The sequence below is a fragment of the Carcharodon carcharias genome, chromosome 2 (genome assembly GCF_017639515.1).
Source record: "Carcharodon carcharias isolate sCarCar2 chromosome 2, sCarCar2.pri, whole genome shotgun sequence".
In the NCBI taxonomy this organism is placed as follows: Eukaryota; Metazoa; Chordata; class Chondrichthyes; order Lamniformes; family Lamnidae; genus Carcharodon; species Carcharodon carcharias.
In genome coordinates, this window is record NC_054468.1 from 32,152,725 (window position 1) to 32,175,192 (window position 22,468).

The 22,468-nt window shown below is 41.2% G+C and overlaps 1 protein-coding gene across 1 annotated transcript in view; it reads right to left on the reverse strand.

Annotated features, from left to right (window-relative positions):
* Positions 1 to 12,763: 12,763 nt before the first annotated feature.
* Positions 12,764 to 22,468, reverse strand: part of LOC121287186 (sentrin-specific protease 5-like) — a 32,749-nt gene continuing 23,044 nt past the window's right edge. The window contains exons 8-10 of the mRNA XM_041204819.1: positions 19,299 to 19,382; positions 18,266 to 18,316; positions 12,764 to 15,374 (exon numbers count right to left, since the gene is read on the reverse strand). Coding sequence (XP_041060753.1) covers positions 15,264 to 15,374; positions 18,266 to 18,316; positions 19,299 to 19,382 — 246 coding nt within the window. The 3' untranslated portion in view covers positions 12,764 to 15,263. The remainder of the gene's footprint in view (positions 15,375 to 18,265; positions 18,317 to 19,298; positions 19,383 to 22,468) is intronic.

Here is a 22,468-nt window from a genome sequence, read left to right on the forward strand (position 1 = left end):
GCTTCCGAGGTTTCCTGGAGCTTAACAATGAAAGCAAGGTGAGCAGAGAGCAGTGATTGAGGAGCTTGTAGCCATGACAGAAATATGCTAACAACTACTCAGTATTCCTAGCTATTTTCCCACCTGCTTGTGTTAAAGGGTTGGTTCACACTGTGAACGTGTCACTTCAACTTGAAGTTTGAAGGTCTGTCTGCACTCGGGGTTCTGATCCTTCAGATTAGTACAGGTGCTCCTGAAGTTTTGTACCTCAGACGAGAACCAAGACAACCAGCAGCAGCATCGTGACCTGCATCAACAATAGTTGCTGCTAACTGACCTGTAACTCCACAGGAGAGAGGGGATGAGCAAAGTGGTGCAGCTCCTAGGGTGTCATAATCATCACAGGATTTACGGGCAGAGGTAAGCTTCCTTGACATGTCAGAACTTCCGTGTCTCAGGAGGCTCTGTTGTATCAGATGGTCACAGCAGGCTGGAACAAGACTGCTTTACTAGAGGCTGCCAAAGTAGCATTTGCTCACTGCAATGGAGATTAAAAATGAGAAACTGATGCCCCTTTTTGTATGTGACTTCTACAGCATTAAATCTGCATTAGAGAACAATGCTTTCACTATAGTGTGTAATGTCTTCTCTTTACCAACACTTCCTGCCCATCTATGATTTCAGGAAGAATTTCTTTATCATCCAGTCCCTGCTCTGATGCTCTTGGCCTCCTGGGGTTCAGGCTTCATGAGGGCCATGCCAAGGACTTTTCTACCAGCACCTGTTCAGGGGCTGATTTGGCTATAGGAACAGAAGGCACCATTGTAGGTACTGACTTGGTCTCCATTTCCTTCTTCCCTTGTGCCATTATTCATCTCATGCTCTCCAGCTGCACTTCCGGCTTGCAATGAGCTTGTGAGCACTTTGCTTGGCCAAGGCATCATGAATCCAATTTAAAGTGGCATTCATTGTGCAAGCCATTGGCAAGGGCCTGCATGCATTTGTTTGACAGCCACGTTTGATGCTTTATGCAGGTGGCCAGTCTGTCCATGGACAAAGACATCATTACAAAAGCCTGGGACAAACTCCTCCAATCTCTCTGCAAGACACATGAACAGGAGAGTGAGCACATCCTGAGTGGGGCACAGCCAGAGTGGGTATTTGCAATTTGGTGCATTGGGGATGAGGTGCTCTTTGCATTTTCTCCTTGCTATCCAACTTCTTAAATCTTCAGAGCGTGCTGCAGCAGGAGAGGCTACAAGGGAAAGGAATCACTGGTAAGTAGTGGGTAAGGTATTTACTACTTTAATTGTTTATAGTTTAAGGTCTTTTTTGTGATCTACAGTTTGTATATTCTACAGTAAAGAAGATCAGGAAAGAAGGACCCTAGAGTAATTGACTTAAAAAGTTTAATTTGAAGGGATAAGTCATGGCAGGAGTGCTCAAAGCTGTGGTGTGCTCCTCGTGCTCCATGTGGGAAGCCGGGGACATTTCCAGTGCCCGGGACCAGCATGTGTGCAGGAAGTGTGTCCAGCTGCAGCTCCTGGAAGCTCGGGTTTCAGAGCTGGAACAGTGGCTGGGGACACTGTGGAGCATCCGTGAGTTTGAAAGCATCGTGGATAGCACGTTTAGAGGTGTCACACCGCAGATGAAGGGACTTTGAAGGAAGGGAATGGGTGACCACCAGGCAGTCCAAGAGAAACAGGCAGGTAGTTCAGGAGGCCCCTGGGGACCCACTCGCAAATCGGTATTCCGTTTTGGAGGCTGATGAGGGTGCTGGTTCCTCCAGGGAGTGCGGACAGAGCCAAGCTTCTGGCACCACAACCAGCCTGTCAGTACAGGAGGGGAGGAAGGGACGAAGAGCAATAGTAATAGGGAATTCGATAGGGGAACAGATACTTGCTACTGTGGCCATCAACATGACTCCAGGATAGTACGTTGCCTCCCTGGTGCCAGGGTCCGTGATGTCACTGAACAGCTGCAGGGCATCCTGAAGGGGAGGGTGATGAGGCAGAAGCCATGGTACATGTTGGTACCAGTGACATAGGTAGAAAGAGGGATGAGGTCTTGCATCAAGAATTCAGGGAGTTAGGCAGTAGACTAAAAAGCAAGACCTCTCGGGTTGTAATCTCTGGATTACTCCCAGTGCCATGTGCTAGTGAGCTCAGAAATAGAATAGCGCAGATGAATACGTGGCTTAAGAGTTGGTGCAGGAGGGAGGGTTTTAGATTCCTGGATCACAGGCCGTTTCTGGGGAAGGTAGGACCTGTGCAAGTGGGACGGCCTACATCTGAGCAGGCGGGACTAACATCCTTGCAGGCGGGTTTGCTAGTGCTGTTGGGAGGAGTTTAAACTAATTTGGCAGGGGGAGGGGGCACAATGTTAGCAGAATAGAGGCAAATCATAATACAGTAAAACAATCAAGTTAGAGGGAGTACAGTTGCAATTAGCTTCAACGGAGTAAGGCAAGGCTGGATGGCCTCTACTTTAATGACAGGAGTATTACAGGTAAAATGGATGAATTATGGGTGAGGATTGACACGTGGAATTGTGATATAGTAGCCATCACTGAGACGTGGTTGAGGGAAGGGCAGGATTGGCAGCTCAACATTGCAGGATACAGAATCTTCAGGTGAGACAGGGGAGAGGGTAAAAGAGGAGGCATTGCATTATTACTTAAGGAGTCAGTTACTGCAGTAGGGAGAGATGATATTTTGGAGGGGGCATTGAATGAGGCTTTGTGGGTAGAGCTTAGGAATAAAAAGGGGGCAACCACGTTATTAGGTATTTATTATAGACCCCCAGATTGTCAGTGGGAAATTGAGGAGCGAATATTTGCACAATTTGTGGAGGTGTGTAAAAACAATAATAATAGGGTAATTATATTAGGTGATTTCAACTTTCCCAACATTAATTGGGATAGACATAGTGTTAAGGGCTTGGATGGAGTGGATTTCTTGAAATGTGTACAGGAGAACTTCTTAGGTCAATATGTAGAGGGTCCAACAAGGGATGGTGCATTGCTGAACCTAATTCTGGGGAATGAAGCCAGACAGGTGGCTGAGGTGGTGTTGGGCGAGCATTTTAGTGATAGCGACCACAACATGGTACAGTTTAAGTTTGTTATGGACAAAGAAATCGACAAGTTGCAAAAAAATGTTTTGGATTGGGGGAAAGTAGGTTTTATTAAAATAAGGCAGGATCTGGCCAAGGTAGACTGGGAACAGTTCCTTGTGGGAAAATCTATAGAGGAACAGTGGGGGGTGTTCAAAAAGGAAATGGGGAGGGTACAGGTTCAACATGTTCCCTCTAGGGTGATAGGAAGGAATAACAAGCCCAGAGAACCATGGATGACCAGATATTCAGGTTACGATGAGAAGGAAAAGAGAGGCTTTTAGCAGGTACAAGGGAAGCAAATCAGCAGAGGCATTTGTGAGAAAGCTTTGGCTGGTAAAAGTAGGAAAAATTCCAAGATATTCTATAAGTATATCAATGGGAAGATGATAACCAGGGAAAGAGTAGGGCCCATAAGGGACCAAGGGGGCAATCTATGGGTGGAGCCAGAGGACATCGCTAGAGTGTTGAATGAATACTTCACGTCCATCTTTACCCAAGAGAATGAGGATGAAGGTATTGAACTTGGGCAGAGAGACTGCGAGGTTCTTAAGCATATTGGTACAGGGAGTGACAAGGTATTGGAGGTGTTGGCAGGCTTAAAAGTGGACAAATCTCCAGGTGCAGATGATTTGTGTCCCAGACTGCTGAGGGAGGCAAGGGAGGAGATCGCAGGGGCTCTGACCCAAATATTTAATTCCTCTCTAACCATGGGGGATGTGCCAGAGGACTGGAGAACAGTTAATGTGGTTCTGCTATTTAAGAAGGGTTTTAGAGATAAGCTGGGGAACTACAGGCCAGTGAGTCTCACGTCAGTGGTAGGGAAACTACTGGAGAAAGTTCTGAAGGAGAGTATCTATCTCCACTTGGAGAGGCAAGGTTTGATCAGGGATAGTCAGCATAGCTTTTGTCAGAGGGAGGTCATGCCTAACAAATTTGATTGCATTTTTTGAGGAAGTGACCAGGTGTGTAGTTAAGGGTCATGCAGTTGATGTAGTTTATATGGATTTCAGCAAAGCCTTTGACAAGGTCCCACAGGGGACACTTATAAAGAAGGTAAATGCACATGGGATACAGGGTAATTTGATAAGGTGGATTCAAAATTGGCTTAGTTGTAGGAGGCAGAGGATGATGACAGAAGGATGCTTTAGTGACTGGTGCCAGTGTACAGTGGCGTTCCACAGGGATCTGTGCTTGGTCCCCTATTATTTGTCATCTATATAAACGACATAGATGACTATGTGGGGGGTAGGATTAGTAAGTTTGTGGATGACACAAAGATTGGCCGAGTGGTTAACAGTGAGATTGAGTGTCTTGGGCTACAGGAAGCTATAGATGGGATGGTCAAATGGTTAGATAAGTGGCAGATGGAATTTAACCTTGAAAAGTGTGAGGTGATACACTTCGAAAGGAGTAATTTGACAAGGAAATATTCAATGAACAGCATGTTACTAGGATGTTCTGAGGAACAAAGGGACCTTGGCGTGTGTATCCATAGATCTCTGAAGGTGGAGGGGCATGTTAGTGGGGTGGTGAAAAATGCATATGGGATACTTGCCTTTATCAATTGACGCATAGATTACAAAAGTATGGAGGTCATGTTGGAGTTGTATAGAACCTTGGTGAGGCCACAGCTGGAATACTGTGTGCAGTTCTGGTTGCCACATTATAGGAAGACTGTGATTGCACGGGAGAGGGTCCAGAGGAGATTCATCAGGATGTTGCCTGGGATGAAACATTTAAGTTATGAAGAGAGTTTGGATAGACTTGGGTTGTTTTCGTTGGAGCAGGGAAGACTGAGGGGCGACCTGATCGAGGTGTACAAGATTATGAGGGGCATGGACAGGGTGGATAGGGAGCAGCTGTTCCCCTTAGTTGAAAGGTCAGTCACAAAGGGGCAAAGGTTCAAGGTGAGGGGCAGGAGGTTTAGGGGGGATGTGAGGAAAAACTTTTTTACCCAGAGGGTCTGGAATGTGCTGCCTGGGAAGGTGGTGGAGGCGGGTTGCCTCACATCCTTTAAAAAGTACCTGAATGAGCACTTGGCATGTCATAACATTCAAGGCTATGGGCCAAGTGCTGGTAAATGGGATTAGGTAGGTAGGTCAGGTGTTTCTCACGTGTTGGTGCAGACCCGATGGGCCGAAGGGCCTCTTCTGCACTGTGATTCTGTGATCCTGTGAAGTGTACACAGTGCAACTGGAAATGCTGCTAGTCTCTCGCACATTCTTTGCTGCTGCTCCTGAAGTATTGTCTTTCTAAATGGCTCCCGCAGTTAAGAATCTGCATCCAGTTGATCAGAGCTTGGAGCATCTTGTGCTCTGACGCTGATTCTACACTGATGTGAGGAGTCCTCCTCCAGCGCAAAAAGAGAACATCCGGTGACTGATGTTTTTCCTTTGTAATAAAATAGTTCATGCCATACCTGAATGCTGGGTGTACAAAGGCTGAGGGTGTACTTGGGCTCCATAAGAGTAGTCCCCAGAAGGCTGCACCAATAGCTAGTGCAGCAGAGCAGAAGGGACCCTCGCTGCAGAAATTTATCTTTCAGAGGGCATGGTCCTATACATGGCTGGGCCAGAAAAACTCCAAGAGAGCTCAACCCTGTATCCATGCCAGGATGTGAGCAAGTCCGTTTTACTCCTCCAGGACATAGGGGCTACTCAGCCCTTAACGTTGGAGGGAAACATAAGCCTACCCCACCCATCACCAACCCCCACCAACACCCACCCACCCCAAGTCCTCCCTGAAAGTCAAAGCGCTGATCAGTGGCATGAGGGGGGGTTACATGTCTGTCCCCCTCCATCGAAACACCCTACAGTGTGACCTCACCTTGTGTTCTATAATGTTAGGAATTGTCCTCGAGCTATCAATAGCAGGAATTGGGTTCCTCCTCAGAAATTATTCTTGACTGGCAGTAAAGCAAAAGGGTGAATTAGTTACCTCAATCATTATAGATTCTAAGAGAGCTACTTGAACTTTACTGGCCTAACGTCTGCCTTGTTGAGTTAACAGAGGTCCAGGAAGGACCAATAGAATCTCAAACAGACCCAAAGAATAACCCAGAAATTGGGTTGGCAGATACCTTCTTCCCAAAATTAAACAGTGACAAAAGAAGACCCAGAGCAGGAAAAGAGACAGTGATGGAGATTCCCCACTTAGTTGAAGAGCCTGAGGGAAGGCAAGTTGTTAAAACAGGAAAGGTAAAGGTTGAAGAATTGCCTGGAAACCTTGCAGGGTTGGTGTGAGGACCACTGTGTTGCAATAGGCTTGCTAAATCAAAGTAAAGAAAGACAAATAAGTATGTAGAGGAATGTACCATTTCTTTCACCTTTCCTGCCTTGCTTAGGTCATTGAACTGCTGCCAGCATTGTATCCAGGTACGTGGCACCATGTTCCTGCTGCTGACATCTTGCTACGTCGAAGCACCCTTTCCTACTGACTCCAACTATCTTCTGCCTCCCGTCAGGAACAATACAGCCCTCTGACTCTGTTGGCCCTCAGCAGCATATCCAGGAGCCATCGCTGAAGGTGCAACCTTTGATCTTCCACAGCAAGACTCGTTTGTTGCTCCTTCCCATCTGCAACAACTTCAACTTGTAAGGATTTGACTGATAATCAGCTGAAATAATCAACTTTAATTGAACAGAAATAGAAATGCCCATCAGGCAGTGCATTTCAAATGTTACAGTCATTCCATAAAGTTTTTCCTTATGTTGCCTCTGGTTCTTTGCTAATCATCTTAAATTTGGCTCCTCTTGTTGTTCAGCCATTGGAAACTATTTCTCTTTATTTACTCCATCTAAAGCCTTCGTGATTATCAAATCACCCCTTAACCATCTCTGCTCTTAAGGAGAAAAACATCAGCTTCTCCAGCCTGTGCACATAATTGCACCAGGAAGTATAAATGGACATGAGTGTTAATATATCTTATGGATACCAGCAAACAGTTTAGCATTAAATCAAACTATTGGTTTGTTTGTGTTGTGTCTTCACATACACTTTTCCTTTTAGGGAATAGTTGGAAGGATTAGCAGGCTGATTATCCAATCTGTTTGCACCAAGTTATGAATGCCCCTTTCATGGCCAAAAGTCCTGGAAGAATTGAGTGCAGTGTTACAACCGGGATGGGAGGAGTGCATAAATTATCAAGCCCCATTACCCCGCAGGCCATACCATTAATTTAAATGTTTAATTTTCTCACCGAAATAGCCAATTGTTTACCTATACTCCTAGTACCTAGAAAAGAGACTCTGACCAGGCTTCTTTCAAAAACTTAAGTTTTGTTTTAAAATAAATCATTATTTTAATAAGTTGCAAATACTGGTTAACACACAATGGTAGTCATAAAGTATAACTATCTACCTTTTCCTAAAGAATTCCCCCCCAACACACAAAAAGGACAAAAGCTTGAGCCTCTCTGCAGAGATGGGATTTGGAGGATGGGCATTATAAAGTCCTCAGGGTCTCAAAGCTGTCGACCTGGAGGTCTCTCGTGTGAAGACAGCTCACTGGCCCCGGTGGATGGTTGGAAGTTCTCACCACTGGTCTCAGCTTTGCAGGTCCAACTGCAGACTAGTTACACTAAGAGAAGGGTTCTCTGGCTACAGGTTGATAGCCGTGCACAAGTTTAGACAAAGTAGAGAGAGGAAGCCAGTCAAGGCTGCCTTCCTTTCTCAGCTTGTTCTCTAATAAGATAAGCAGGTTCACAACTTCTCTCCCATGTGATTGCCTTTTTGTCTCCCAGGTTTTCGTTAATTAAAGTTCTTTGCAGTTCAACACAAATAAACAATTCCTTCTCTAGTACCATATAGGTAGGTGATTTCTTGGAAGAGGCCTGCTTGTTGACAGCTCCAAGGTGAACTTATCACCTTTTTAAAAAAATCCCAGGTTAGCATCCAGATGTCCAGGTGATGCCAAATCCTTCCATTTTGTAAAAGAAAACTTAAGTCCTGAGAGATATGATTCTAACAAGAGCTTCTGACTACTGAGCATCTGCTCCACTAGGAACTAAGTTGTGGCAGGTTGCTCCCAGGAAGACAATGGAAACGCTTCAGGGATGTCCTCAAAGAATTCCTTAGGAGGTCAAACAACACTGCTGACTCATGGGAGTCCCTGGCTTGTGACCAACCAATATGCAGAAGGCTCATTCGGGAAGGCACCAGGCATATTGAGATACTTTGTCAGGAACACACAGAGGCAAAGTCAAGGTATTGGAGACAGTGCAGAAACCCCTAACAACTCATCTGCACCACCTGCCCTGCGTGCAGCAGAGTCTACAGATTGCACCTTAGGTCTGAGAGTTGCTAAGTCCATCGAACCAGAGTGGAAGCAAGTTATCTTTGACCCCGAGGAACTTCCTAAGAAGGTTAAATATAAATCAAAGACATTTCAATTGCCTTGTTCTTGTTCAAACTACATTTATTCATGGGCATCAAATAATCTTTAGGGCAAACAACTGGCAGGTAGCAGCTCTGTGGCCGAAAGAGCCAGTCAGAGGCCAACGTTTTGGCTGTAAATATCTTATCTCCTGACTCTCCAATGTCTGGATGAGTACAGCACCAACAACGTTCAAGAAACTCAATACCATTCAGGGCAATTTTTAAACATTCACCCCCTCCATTAGCGACACTGTGTGTATGTAATGTATACCATTTACAATATGCAACTCACCAAGGCTCTTTTGACAGCACCTCCCTAACCCACAACCCTTACAGCCTAAAGGAATAAGGACAGCAGGCACATAGCAACACCACCACCTGCCAGTTCCCCTCCAAGTTACACACCATCCTGACTTGGAAATATATCACCAATACTTCGTCACTGGGTTAAAATCTTGTACTGTGGTAGTATCAACATCACGTGCACTGCAGCAGTTCAAAAAGGTGGCTCACCTGGTTAGCCTTCAGCTAAAGTGTTGTGTTCATTTCCAGGCAACACACTTAGGATGTCAAAGCCTTGGAGAGAATGGAGAAATTTACCAGAATGGTACCAGAGTTGAGGGATTTCAATTGTTAAGAAATTAGAGAAGCTAGAATTACTCTCTTTCTTGTCTCTAAGGGGAAAAATAATATATTTTCAAAATTATGAGGGGCTTTGATATTGGGAGAAACTATTGCCACTGGAAGGAGGATTAGTAACCAGAGGATACATGTTAAATATCATGCATAAAAAAAGCCAGGGATATCCATTAGAAGAATTATTTTTATTTTTTTCTTTTACACTGAGTTAGGGTGATCTGGAATGCATGGCCTAAAATGACAGTGGAAACAAATTCAATAGTAACTTTCAAAATGGAACTTCCTTAAGAGGGAAACACTTTCAAGGCTCTAAAGAAAGAGCAATTTGACTAACTGGAGCATTCTTCGAAGAGTCAGAACTGGCATGATGGGTAGAATGGCCTCCTTCTATGTTGTATGATTCTATCGCCCCGTCTAGGTTTGGTCTTCTATTTTCCTGTCACAATAAGAGGTATGTAATACGACCTTTAAGTATTTCCTTTCTTAAAAACATTGCAGCATTCGTTTTCACTCCTACCAAGTTTGCAGAACATTTCTTAGTGCTGTTAAATCAATCTTTTTGTCATATAATTTCCAATACCCATTTTATTATCCACACACTAAGCATTGTACCACAATGTAGATTTTTTTCTCTATTTAACATTGCATTCCTTTATATTTTTTCTGTTTATAACTGGTCAATTTGATATTCCTCCTCTATTCAACATTCCAAGGTGCATGCATGTTTGGATGTCCAGTAACCCAAAAGTGTGCAGGCCTAAGTGGTCCCACACAAAAAAAGTGAAGGTACCATGCATTAAAATGAAGAGACTGTACACAATAAAAAGGATTCAGTGCTTGTATTCCCTTTATTTTTTCTGCACAATATTCTTTTTGCATTAAAAAAAATTGTATTTTTACATTATTTCTACCTTCACCAATTGTAGCTTGAGCTTTTCTCCTCCCCAATCATCCTTTCTAGTTTGTTATTCTTCACCTGTTTTTCTTTACTAGTTTATTAGCTCCTTTTCTGCTCAGCCATAGCCCATCTTTGGGAAATTACTTCCAGCTTCTGCAGAACTAGTACAAATGTCCCATAAAACAGAAATCCTCTTCCTGACAACACCCGATCAGCCATGTATTGAGCTCCCTAACTCTTCCTGTCTTCCAATTCCATAATGTGGCTGAGGGAGTAATTGAGATGCCCACCCTTAAAAGTCCTGATCCTAAATCTGCTTCCTAAACTGGCATTGAAGACTTCAGATGTTACCTAGATCATTGGTTCCCATGTGGATCACAATAACTGGCTCCTTCCTCTGGCAATCTTTTCCAGTATCTTCAAAATGTCCCTGCCTGTGGCACATTGGAGACAACAGAGTATCCAAAACTCCAGTCCATGTGGTTTAATAAAGTGTCTGGGGTTGGTGCTTATTCAGCAGATTGGGTCCACAATTTCAATCTTTGGTTGAGGTATTATTATTTGTAATCTAGCAAAATTTGACCCAGATTTTGTGCCACTGGGGGAGATGGCCCATGAATGACATGATTCAGGCGCCTGGAAGGTAATGAGAGTCAGATGAGGATTCCAGGATCTTGGTTCCAATATAAGGATATTAATCACTAAACATGGTACTCACATCACAGTAGGGTCCAGGTGTTAATCCTTCAAACAAACTTACATTTATATAGCACCCTTAGCATAAAATGTCCCAAGTCACTTCATTAGCGCATTATAAAAAATTTGACACCGAGCTACTTAAGGCGATATTAGAGGTGGACAAAATCTTGGTTGAGAAGCACCTTAGAGGAGGAAAGAGGTTAAGGAAGAGAATTCCAGAGCTCAAGACCAACACAGCTGAATGCATGGCCACAAATGGTAGAGAACTAAAATCAGGGATGTTTAAGATACCACAATTAGATGAGTGCAGATTTGAGGGTCATGTAGCTGGAGGAGATTACAAAACAAGTAAGAGAATTTTAAAATCAAGGCATTGCTCAACTACCAGCTGGTGTAGCTCAGTGAGCACAGGGATGATGGGTGAACAGGGTTTGGCGCAATTTAGAAAATGGTCAGCAGAGTTTTGGATGACAATTTTACAGATGCCACCTAATGCAGTCTTACTGTCTGGAACATTTGATTCCGACTACAGTGCTGTCATGATCATTCATCCACATGTAGAAAGCTTCAGAGGATGTGTTGGGGGGGGGGGGGGGGGGGTGGGGAAGGACCCCCAATAAATTCCCAAGAACTTCTGTTGGGCAACTACCCTGCATCTGGAAGCCTATGAAACTGATTTAAAGTTGGAGACTTCAGATGGCTTTGATTTATTTAACAGGTTTACTTACCCAAGATTAAAAATAGTTCTAGCTCATACTGACCCCCACAACTACCCCTCCCCTGACCACCCGCAACCCTTCCTTACCCATTTACCTTACAAATGTACCTTCTCTCATAGCTTGTCAAAAGTACAAACTTACCAGAATATGGCAGCTAGTGCCATAAAAAGGGATGTGGCTTTGTTTCCACCAATGCTCCTACACTACACTGAAGGACTCCAGGAGCAGCTACGCTCCACATTTCTCAGCAGGCCAAAGTTAGAAATCTGGGCAAAAATGTGGAGCTCCAGTCTAAGGTAAGAAACTAGGAGTGGCAATCTGATGGTAATTGCCACTTCACAGAAGATTCGGCCCAATGTTTTGCCTTAAAGCTTTGCACATAACTGAATGAAAAGCAGGCAACACCTGTTAATTCTTATTTTCATAAAACTTCTGATCCCAAATGTGATTGAGGAGTTCATCATCAAATGGAATTCTCAGTCACCAAACACCATATAAATCATACAACTGCGACTGCACTGCAGAAGTATTTCATTGGATATAAAGTGCTTTGAGATGTTCAGTGATCACTGTTGTAAGGCACTATATAAATGCAAGTCTTTTTTCCTTCAAGAAGCACAGCTGACAGATTGTTCAGGTTTAAGGCTTGTAGAACTGATTGTGTAAACTGATTCTAAGTATTTACTTTTCAAATAAAAATATATGTTACCTGAAGATATTTTCCCATTTAAAAAGTAGTGCCAAGGTAAACACTACTGGTCCTGTCAGCCATATGTGGCTGCCTGTTGTATCAATAGCAAAATTACAGGCTTGATACTGAGTGGGGGGAGAGGTGCATTTATTCCCCCATTCAACTGCTCAGAAACCCACTCCCATTTTTCAAATAGTTAACATGCAAATGACATAGAGATAGCAGAAAGACTAGACACCTCACTGGTTTTGTTGCTCAATCTCATTTTACAAGCATGCAGATACTGCCATAGTAGCTCTGTACTCTCGGTGGAATTTACCGAGCTTTTGGTGATAATTCCAACTCAAGGGGTGATGGCTATCATGAGAGATTGGTAACAATGATATCCTACTGTACCATGCTTATCGATTAGGAGAAAGAGTGACTTCTTCTTTAAGCAGAAATGATGCCTGCCTGCAGAGGGCACTGGTCAAACAATTTCATGGGTTTTTGTAAAGAACTGCAGGCAATTTTTTGTACATTAGCAACTTGGTTGCAAGTATCAACAAAATTTAAGATTAATAACTCTTGCAAGAAAAAATTCTTTTTCACATTTAGGTGGTTACCATTTAAAGTGTTGAAATTAATATGCATACACCAAACTTCAAAAATTTACAGCATTTTTATAATTGTAATATTAATACTTCAGACTTAGGGTAACTTAATTTGATCGTGTGGATAACAGCATCATACAAATACTTCTTGGCATTGCGTCCTACTTCATTCTCAGTTAAACACAGTACAATTAACCAGAAACTCCAGACCGTGAACATAGTATGAAAAAAATACTTCCAAAAGGAAGGTCACACCACACAATAAGGAAAAAGAAAAGATGTAGGAAGGACAATGAGAAGTCAGTAAGAAAGGGCTAAATACTCCTCAAATACTTTATTGTCCAATCTCCATAACAACATAGAACTAATTACAACAGCTCTCCTTGCGCGAGTAAAAAAAAGTCTCTTCTACTTTACTCACAGCTTCTATTATTGCACTAATGTTTATGATGTAACACGTCTTTCGTCTCCTAATCTGTAAAAGACTTGGTGGGTTCTGGATACAATGGATGGTGTACCAAGATAGTTTTAGCTCAGTACAAGTAGCTCTTATAAATATTTAATTACATCTTTGCACCATCCTAAAGGATAATGGCTGTATGATGCACTGCCATTGCTCAATACAATGGATGTAGGTTCAGTACAACTAGATGATGCCCATGAGGGTCTGGAAATTTAGATTTAAAAGCTTGTTCCAGGATTATGAATACCAAAATAAGGCAGTTTATTTTCAGAATGGTAACCAGAACTTTCATCTTCAAGTATCCAGCATTTAAATGAGATAAAGATCAATTTTTGATGGAAATACTTGGTTCAATGTCACTTACACTTCCTATTATAGAAGGAAGTTTTAATCATTTTTCACTTACTGATTTGATTTCAAGTAATTGGGACAATCAACTGTCGCAGTGGAATTCATGCTTTACCAAAGCATGTATATATGTGTGTGTGTGTGTGTATATATATATTATATATATATATTCTAGATTTACTCTGAGTTCAGACTGCAAAGTTAAGGGGCAAATTTTGAAAAGATTTTATGGGAGAAAAAAATCAAATACTGAAAATCTGAAATCTATTTGCAATATTGTTGTAGAGCAGTATGAGGTTAGCAGTCCACACTTTCCCCTATATTTCAAAACTGAGCATTATCAAGAAAAAAATTTCACCTCAAACACTGACTCAATTCATTTAAGAATTCCTCTGCTTAGTTTCCAAGCTCACACTGGCCAGATACCAGTTTTCTAGGTTATAAATCACATGATTTGTCCAGTCATAAAACAAAATATTAAATCAATAATGGAACCATAAAAGTAGGTACAAGATACAGTAGTGTAATGGTTGTTATTAATTCCGAGCACGTGCACTCAAATCCCACCATTGGAGTTTGCAAATTTTAATTCATGTTAAAAAGTATCAATAAAATGAGTATGATGGTGTCAGATTGTTGTCAAAGAACTTTAACAAACCTGAGTGTCCTTACCTGGTTTGGCCTAAACGTGACTGCAATCTCATACCAACATGGTTGACTCAAATGCCTCCAGTTGCATCATATTGTTAGAGGTTCATGGAGGCCCACCACTACCTTCTCAGGGCACTAGAGATGGATGATAAATGCTAACCTTGCCAGCAACCCTCATAATCAAAGAATTAAAAACAAAAGGCTACATTGGCAGTACCCAAGTTTGCAACACCTAGGTATTTGATGTTTAAAATGAAAGAACTTCTACAATGAGCCTGATTGGATGTTTTACTCTGAAGGGCTAGAGTTAGAAGTAAAATACAAAAGAATAATAGTTTTGTTTAAACAGAAAAGGGAAAGGCTTATCAGTATTAAGCAAGGCAAACACATACACCAACTCTGAGATCAAATTATAATTATGGCACTCCAACAAATCCATCCCATTGTTTGACGAATGAAATGGAGAAGCATAGCCCATTGCACGTGAGAGAGAGAAAAACGGGTAGGCAGAAAATGCACCTTGGATTAAACATGTAAAATTTATAGTACTTATGTCCAGTGTTACCATCGCCTCTGACATTCACAGAACTGACCCCAGAGTCACTGCGTTTTTTTGAATGAACTATTTTCACTTTTAAACATGCTGCAGTTCAACACCATGACCTAATGATCATTAAACATCTGTGGAAAAAGTGAAAATCTCCCCAGTGGTTATGAAGAGGGGGTTCACACTTAATATTACCTGGAACAATTTCTACACTAAGACTTCAGTTTTCCCCTTAAGTTAATGTAAATTTTACTACTTCCTTTGCTTCAGAGGTTCTCAAAATATGCAGACAATAAGGAAGTCTAAATTTATAGTCTACTGCTACATGCAATTTGTCAGCAACAGGCCAATCGAGCAAAGTTGTGCTTTTATTAAGTCTGAAGGTGCTCAGGCCATGCATGCACCTGGAAAGGAGGTAAACACTGCCACTGTGCCTTCAGTACTTCCTCCCTGCCTTCCATACGTCATGTAACAGTACTGGCCACACCGTTCTCCTGGAATGCAATTTCCTGCGAGGAGCTTCAATCACCTCTTTCCTGTCAGCTCACTCCAAAAGCTTGCACTCGCACAGTTCTCTGTAGATCAGCTTTCTTACTTCAGGCATGTCTTTCTGAGAAAATTGAAAAGGTCTTCCTAGAGCCAGGCACTTGCAGTACTAGAGAGGCAATAGAAACACAGCATCAGCACACTGGAAAAGTTTCAAATTCTTTATGTATAGAATTGGTGAGTAGAAGTATTGGTAGGAATTGGGAATAAAACCACTAGCCACACTCATGCTAATTCAACAGAGAACAGACAGGACAGAAAGGGGAAGGAACGTATTAATGTAGCACCCTATCACATTTCTCCGAAACATCTGTATAAATAACATAGTAGGTCAATATCACATCCATATTGTACACACCAACAATCTACAGACATCAATAAAATGAATTAACTAATCTCTTTTGGTGATGTTTGCTGAGCAAGGAACTTTGGCTAGAATACTGGAATATGTGCCTGCCATTGCTTCTGTGACCTATGTCAGCAGAACATATATTGATGTCACGATTGCACTGATGTGTCATTCTTGATTATACACCGGAATGGGGCTTGAATCATAACCCTTCGATTCCGTGCTACCAGGCTGACACAATGACAAGCTTAAATGTACTACTTGGATTGAGTACATGTCCCTAAATGACAGGGGCAGGTTAAATTATCTTTACTTATTTGTACGTTCCTATATTATATCTCAACAATCCATTCAGTTCATTATGGGAAGCCTTTTCTCATTAGCTTAGACATTTCAGGCATGAACACGATTTTGCACTTTATTTGTTCTTTACCATTATTTTTCTCAAGTTCAATTACAATCTTTAGCATGGAAGGGTCTAAGAAGGCAAGTCCATCCCAAGCAGCAAATTTGCCCTAGTGTAACTCTTTCGAGTACAAACACGTTTTCCCATCTGTTTCAGATGAAGTTACATTGTTTCATAGTTTGCCACTGTGAGATTTGAACTCTTGATCTTGGGGTTACAAGCCCAGTACCATAACCACTTGGCTATTTAGGCCAAGCCCCATTGCCCTAGTGTAACTCTTTCGAGTACAAACCCGTTTCCATCTGTTTCAGATGAAGTTACATTGTTTCATAGTTTGCCACTGTGAGATTTGAACTTTTGATCTTGGGGTTACAAACCCAGTATCATAACCACTTGGCTATTTAGGCCAAGCCCCATTGCCCTAGTGTAATTCTTTCGAGTACAAACACGTTTCCATCTGTTCCTATTCAGATGAAGTTACATTGTTTCATAGTTTGCCATTGTGAGATTTGAATTCTTGATCTTGGGGTTACAAGCCCAGTACCATAACCACTTGGCTATTTAGGCCAAGCCCCATTGCCCTAGTGTAACTCTTTCGAGTACAAACCCGTTTCCATCTGTTTCAGATGAAGTTACATTGTTTGATAGTTTGCCATTGTTAGATTTGAACTCTTGATCCTGGGGTTACAAACCCAGTACCATAACCACTTGGTAACTCTTTTGAGTACAAACACGTTTCCATCTGTTTCAGATGAAGTTACATAGTTTCATAGTTTGCCACTGTGAGATTTGAACTCTTGATCTTGGGGTTACAAACCCAGTACCATAACCACTTGGTAGTGGAACAAGGGTGAGGTGCATCCAAATTGAAATGCCACAACACAACCTGACACTGAGGCAGTAACCTGTGATTGTCAACATAATTAACAGAAGTTAGGTTTACCACAGAAGGTTTAAAATAAAAGTTAAATCAAACTATTATAGTCAAGGAATCTTTAACCATGGCCCATCATTGACACCACTTATTTCAGGTCACCCAGTTCCTTAGGATGTTTTAGTTGTCTCAGGAAGCCCTTAGAATCCTCAACAATGCCTGGATATGTTTAAGTTTTACAGGACCACTCCAGTGATATGACCAGGTCAAATTCTTACATTCTGCCTCTTTGCTCTTTAATAAAAAGATTTTTAAAAAGCCGGCAAGAAACCAAATGCTCCTTAATGTGCTTTCGAAGCAAACTGAAATACTGGAGAGAAACATGCTGCTTATTTAAACAAAATGTTTAAATAATATTTGGCAGAAGTCAATTATAAATAACCTGCCTTATGAGCTGGTGCTATGGGGAATGCAGTTGGAACCTATTTTTAAAAATATAAATTTAAGGTTTTGGAAGTGTGCATTTTGGTAAGATAGCAATAATATCTTGCTTTTTTAGCAGCATAACCACAAATACGGTGATTGTTCAACAGCAAAGTATGGGTTCAGAAAAGCTATTAATGGCAGCTTCAGACTCCATATTTCTGGCACTTAATTTCCTCTTGTATGCTTGCACGGGAAAAATTTAACCATCTTTACTTTGATTAGTAAAAAATACACAGGTCTACCGTATCTGAAAAGAAAAAAAAATAGCTTAATGTTTCAAAACTTGGCTACCATTTGTCTCTCTTTTCAGATGCTGATATTTTCAGCATTATCTGATTTGAAACATTTGCAGTTTTTAAAAATTTTGACCACAAAACAGCACCACCAAAATTATAAAATCAATATTATAACATTAGGTCAACCTGCAAGTTACAGATTTTAGATTTTCTCCCAGTCGCTCCCCTAATAACAGCGCGCCAAACGGGACAGTGAAGTGTTTTGAGATGTTTGACAGAGCTCTGACATGATAACATACAAATGAAAGGTTTTATTTCCACTTTCTTCCTTTGAAGATAGTAATCATTGCTGGGTTGTAGTTTCATTTGGAGCACTGGCCTACAAAATCTCAAACACATTAAAAAATGATTAATTTAAAATCCACTACATATGTCCTGAAAAACAATGATACAAGGTAAATTTGTCCCACCATGATTCTGGATATATTTGTGGCTTTATTCTTGATATATACCTTGTCTGCAGAAGTTTCAATCACTGCTAGCTAGGAATCATTTTCAGCCTTCACAGGTGATTTGAATATTTTATTAGTCAATATGCTTCACAATCTCCTTACACAATTAAATCAGGGAAATTGAGAAATTCCCCTACCTGAAGAACAAACACACCACAGTCGCTATCATTTTTCTGTTGAGGAATACACTATGGGAGGAGAGAACAACATAGGCATTAAATATAATATACAAGCAGCTAATTTGCTGAAAGTCATTTTAATGCAACTCCGCATTTTAAAAAAATATAACCCTTCCTCTCAATTTCTTCAATGGACTACAGTCATGTCCATGGGGAAAGGCAGTGATATCACAGCCAACCCAAACCCAATCTTCAAATCAATCCACACATATGCAATGCCCAGCCAGATTAACAAACCAACCATTCTGTCCCTTGTGCAGGGGGTCTGAAATTAACTCCAGTAACCCAATTACCAACTTGATGAGGCCACTACATGGGCTAAACATCCGCTCAATCTGTTTTATTATGTGTTACTGGAGGAAGTCAGTCTGTTACGAGGAAAATGTTAAAAAACTGCAGTTTACAACTTATCTTCATTTGAGAGTATGCAAAATGTATGCTAATTGTTTGAACAATCTAATTTGTACACATTGATAAAATTATAAATATCAAAACAAACCCCAGAAACAGGAATAAAGACAGAAAATGCTGTAAATACTCAGGAGGTCAGGCAGCATTTGTGGAGAGAGGAACAGAGTTAACTTTTCAGGTCAAGGACCTTTAATCGGAACTGTTCTGATAAAAGGTCTTTTGATCTGAAATATTAATTCTGTTTCTCTCTTCACAGATGCCGCTCAACCTGCTGACTATTTCCAGCATTTTCTGTTTTTATTTTAGATTTCCAGCATCCACATTATTCTGCTTTTCAGTTAGTATGCAGAAAGAGGAGCCAGAGTTGAGGGAATATGAAATTTGTCAGCTTCCATGTAGAATTGAAATCACCCCAACTTTTATCAACAGCCGTGTAAAATTACTTTAAAACTTTATTTTCACAAAGCAAAAGAAGCACATGTACAACTTATGGCTACATCTGTAGCAATCAGTTAGTTAGTTACAGTCTAGAGCCTGCTGTAAGTTGAACCTTCAAAAGGTTGGCCTGTTTGAACCTTACCGTCGTGGCAAAAGCTTTCCACCCTTCCAGGAATGCAGGAAGATTCCTCTCACCAGCTTCTGTTTTTAAATACCTCAGAATGTTCTGTGAACCAGAAAAGTTGGGCAAATCAGACAGACAGCAAGAAATAAACAAAAACGTGCATCATTTCAAAATTGCTCCAAGTTACTGTGTTGGGAACGAAGAACTCAAACCTAGGCTCACCAGCCCTCTCTCCCCTGTCACCAATTTAAATTCTTAGTATGTTTCCACAAGTGCCAGTTTTCATCAATACATCATCCCAGTTAGTTAGGGTAATGGAGTTGCACTCTTGGTACAATTTTCCATTATAAGGGCATAAAAAAAATGACATCAACCTATTTGAGTCTGATTTTTATGCCCCACAGCAGTTCCTAGAGCATTTCTTTAAACTAAATGTTTCAAGAACAACATCACGAACAATGAACTTGCTGCAAATTCCAAGGCAAGGAATTTTAAGATTATTAGATGCTGTAGCCATAATGCTACGATGTGGCAACAAACCATGTTAAAGGAGGGTGGTACCAGTTTGTGTCCCGGGTTCCTCAAATTTCAAGTTGCTAGTCTTGGCCAAGCCATCATGGCAGCTGGCAAATGGAACTTGAAGTAATTGCATAGAGGCAGGAAAGCTAACATTTAAGTATATATTTACTTGATAGTGGCTGATGCAACAGAGATAAATAGCATATCTTTTGGCCACCTCTTAGCTATGAAGTGAAGGCACTTATGCAAAATAATGTCACTAAAAAAAAAATCAACAATGAGTACTTTGACCAAACTTACTGAATTCTGGAGATGTTATTGGAGAATCAGTGCAAAAGCAGTTCTTCAGTGGTCAACAATTTTCTTACTTATCAAGGAGTTTTGTCCAGTAACACTTCAAAGACTGAGTACCTCGGTACAGGGTTACTTCACTGGGATGATTTCACAACCCACTTTCTTTTAGAATACCTTATACTAATGATTTATCAAAATACTAGTTAGCAAGAATTTATCACTGAAATGCCCATTGCTAGCATCAAAAAAATATTGGACACAGTGCTTGACATTGGCCAGTCATCTTCAGAGCCCCATTAGTTCCTTTACAACCGTTTCCTGTTTTGGGAATAGTCAACCAAAAAGCTGGAATGTTTTTAAACTTGGATATTAATTGCATTTTTTCATGCATTTGGGTGTTGAGGATTCTTATACAGGGATCAAGGAGGCCCTCATCCACCTTATTCCATCTTTTATGAGATTAACTGCCTAACTCAAGGGTAACTTAACCATGGGATGTGACAAGTCTTTCTCTGCCCCATTTTTTGGTGATTTTTGCATTTATTCTTACCTTTCTTATTCAACCTTTATGTTCAAAACATTGGCTTTTCATTTATGATTCCCCTTCTTCTACATTTAGTTAGTTAACAGCAGAAACTGAAAATGGAGATTACAGCCTCAGCTAGATCATCGGACTGATTCTTGATACCTGCTGTGACTGGACTGGCCTAGCCTAGCTGGTTGCACTTTGTAGTCTTCTCAAATCTCTACAAAGAAACAAAACTGGAAACTATACCAGGATTTCTATGAGTAGCATAGTAAAAAGGGGAAAGTAGTCCAGAGTAGCTCTGCAACATCGATCAGATGCCAATTTGCGGAAAGAGCTGTGCATTTATGTTAATTGACCTAGATTTTCCTGTCCTATAAGGATGACGTAAATAAAGCAGGCACTAGGGCAATGCATTTTTGATTTACTGCAGGAAGTGATGCAAAGGAACTTCTTGTGCATATTTTAAAAGAGTTTTAAACCCCCTCCCAGTTCATACTTCAGTACACAATGTTTGCACGCTATGCTTTATATAGTTAGACAGTATCCTTCACAGTTCTAAATATTAAACCATAGTTGTCTTAAAAAAAATACATGAGATGGATTGGTGAATAACATGAAGACAACTGTATGATGCTTACTGTTCTTGCTGAAACTGTTTGAATCCAGTTTAAATTGGTGCAGTATAAAACTCCTCTTTTTAGGTGGGGTAAGAAAAATGAGTATGGCAGTAATTATCCAGCTCTGATTCGTTATGCATTCACATTGGATAACCAAGCACAAATTAGCAATCACAATTTTAAGGGTAACTGGTTTGGCAAATCGGTACCCTTTTAGTTCAAGATTAGGGCACATTTTTGACGGTGGGCAGGGAAACAGAAAAGGTTTTGCTCTGCATTCAACCTGTGCTCTACTTGGCCGTTGACATGATGAATGATGACATCAGGGACACCAAAATTCACCACTCCTTAATTAAGAATCTTCACCTTGAGGACCACAAAAATTCATTCTCCTCAGATATGAGTAAAATAATCAGTACTCTCTCAAAAGTGTGATCAGCAAGTTACTGGGGTGAAATACAGTTGCCCATGCTGTTCTCTTCTGGATTGTAGATCAGTGGGCACAACCCAGATGAAACAAAATACAGCATGGACCGGTTGGGCCAAATGGTCTGTGTCTTTGCCACATATTCTGTGGTATATCCTATGTAATATTCCCTCAATGCCAAATAAATACGCCTTCTTTCTCTGGTCTAGTAACTTCAGTTCCATTTGGGAGAGATCACCTACCATTAATGCTGCCATTTGAACCCTCATTCTCCATCCTCTTATGGGTCCACAACACAAAGTAATGTTATGTTTTGCCACACTGGACCAAGCCCGCATGTTAAAGGAGCAATCAAACTGAATATTAAAACAAAGGCACTTGCGACATTGGGAGAAAAATTACCTATTGTTTACAAAAAACCTAAACGCTTCCACAAACAGCAAAAACAGTCAGAGGAGAGCCAGGGTTTTCACAGTTTAAAACAGCGAGAGGGGTGCTGGGATTTTTACAGTTTAAAACAGTGAGAGGAGAGCCAGGAGCACACGGAGAGTGGACCTGAGTGAGAAGGGAAGCGGAGGCGCGAGATAAAAGCTGGCAACAGAGAGGGAGGACGAGCACATGGAGAGTGGACCTGTGTGAAAAGCGCAAAGTGGCAGGAGATAAAAACCGGCGGCAAAGAGCCCCTTCGACCTGTTTCTACATATCAGAACCAGAGTGCGATGTCACAGGAAAACAAGTAGTTGATTGGTGGCTATCTCTTCTGTGTCTCTTTTGATTGACCAAGTGGTTTAAGTTAGGAGAC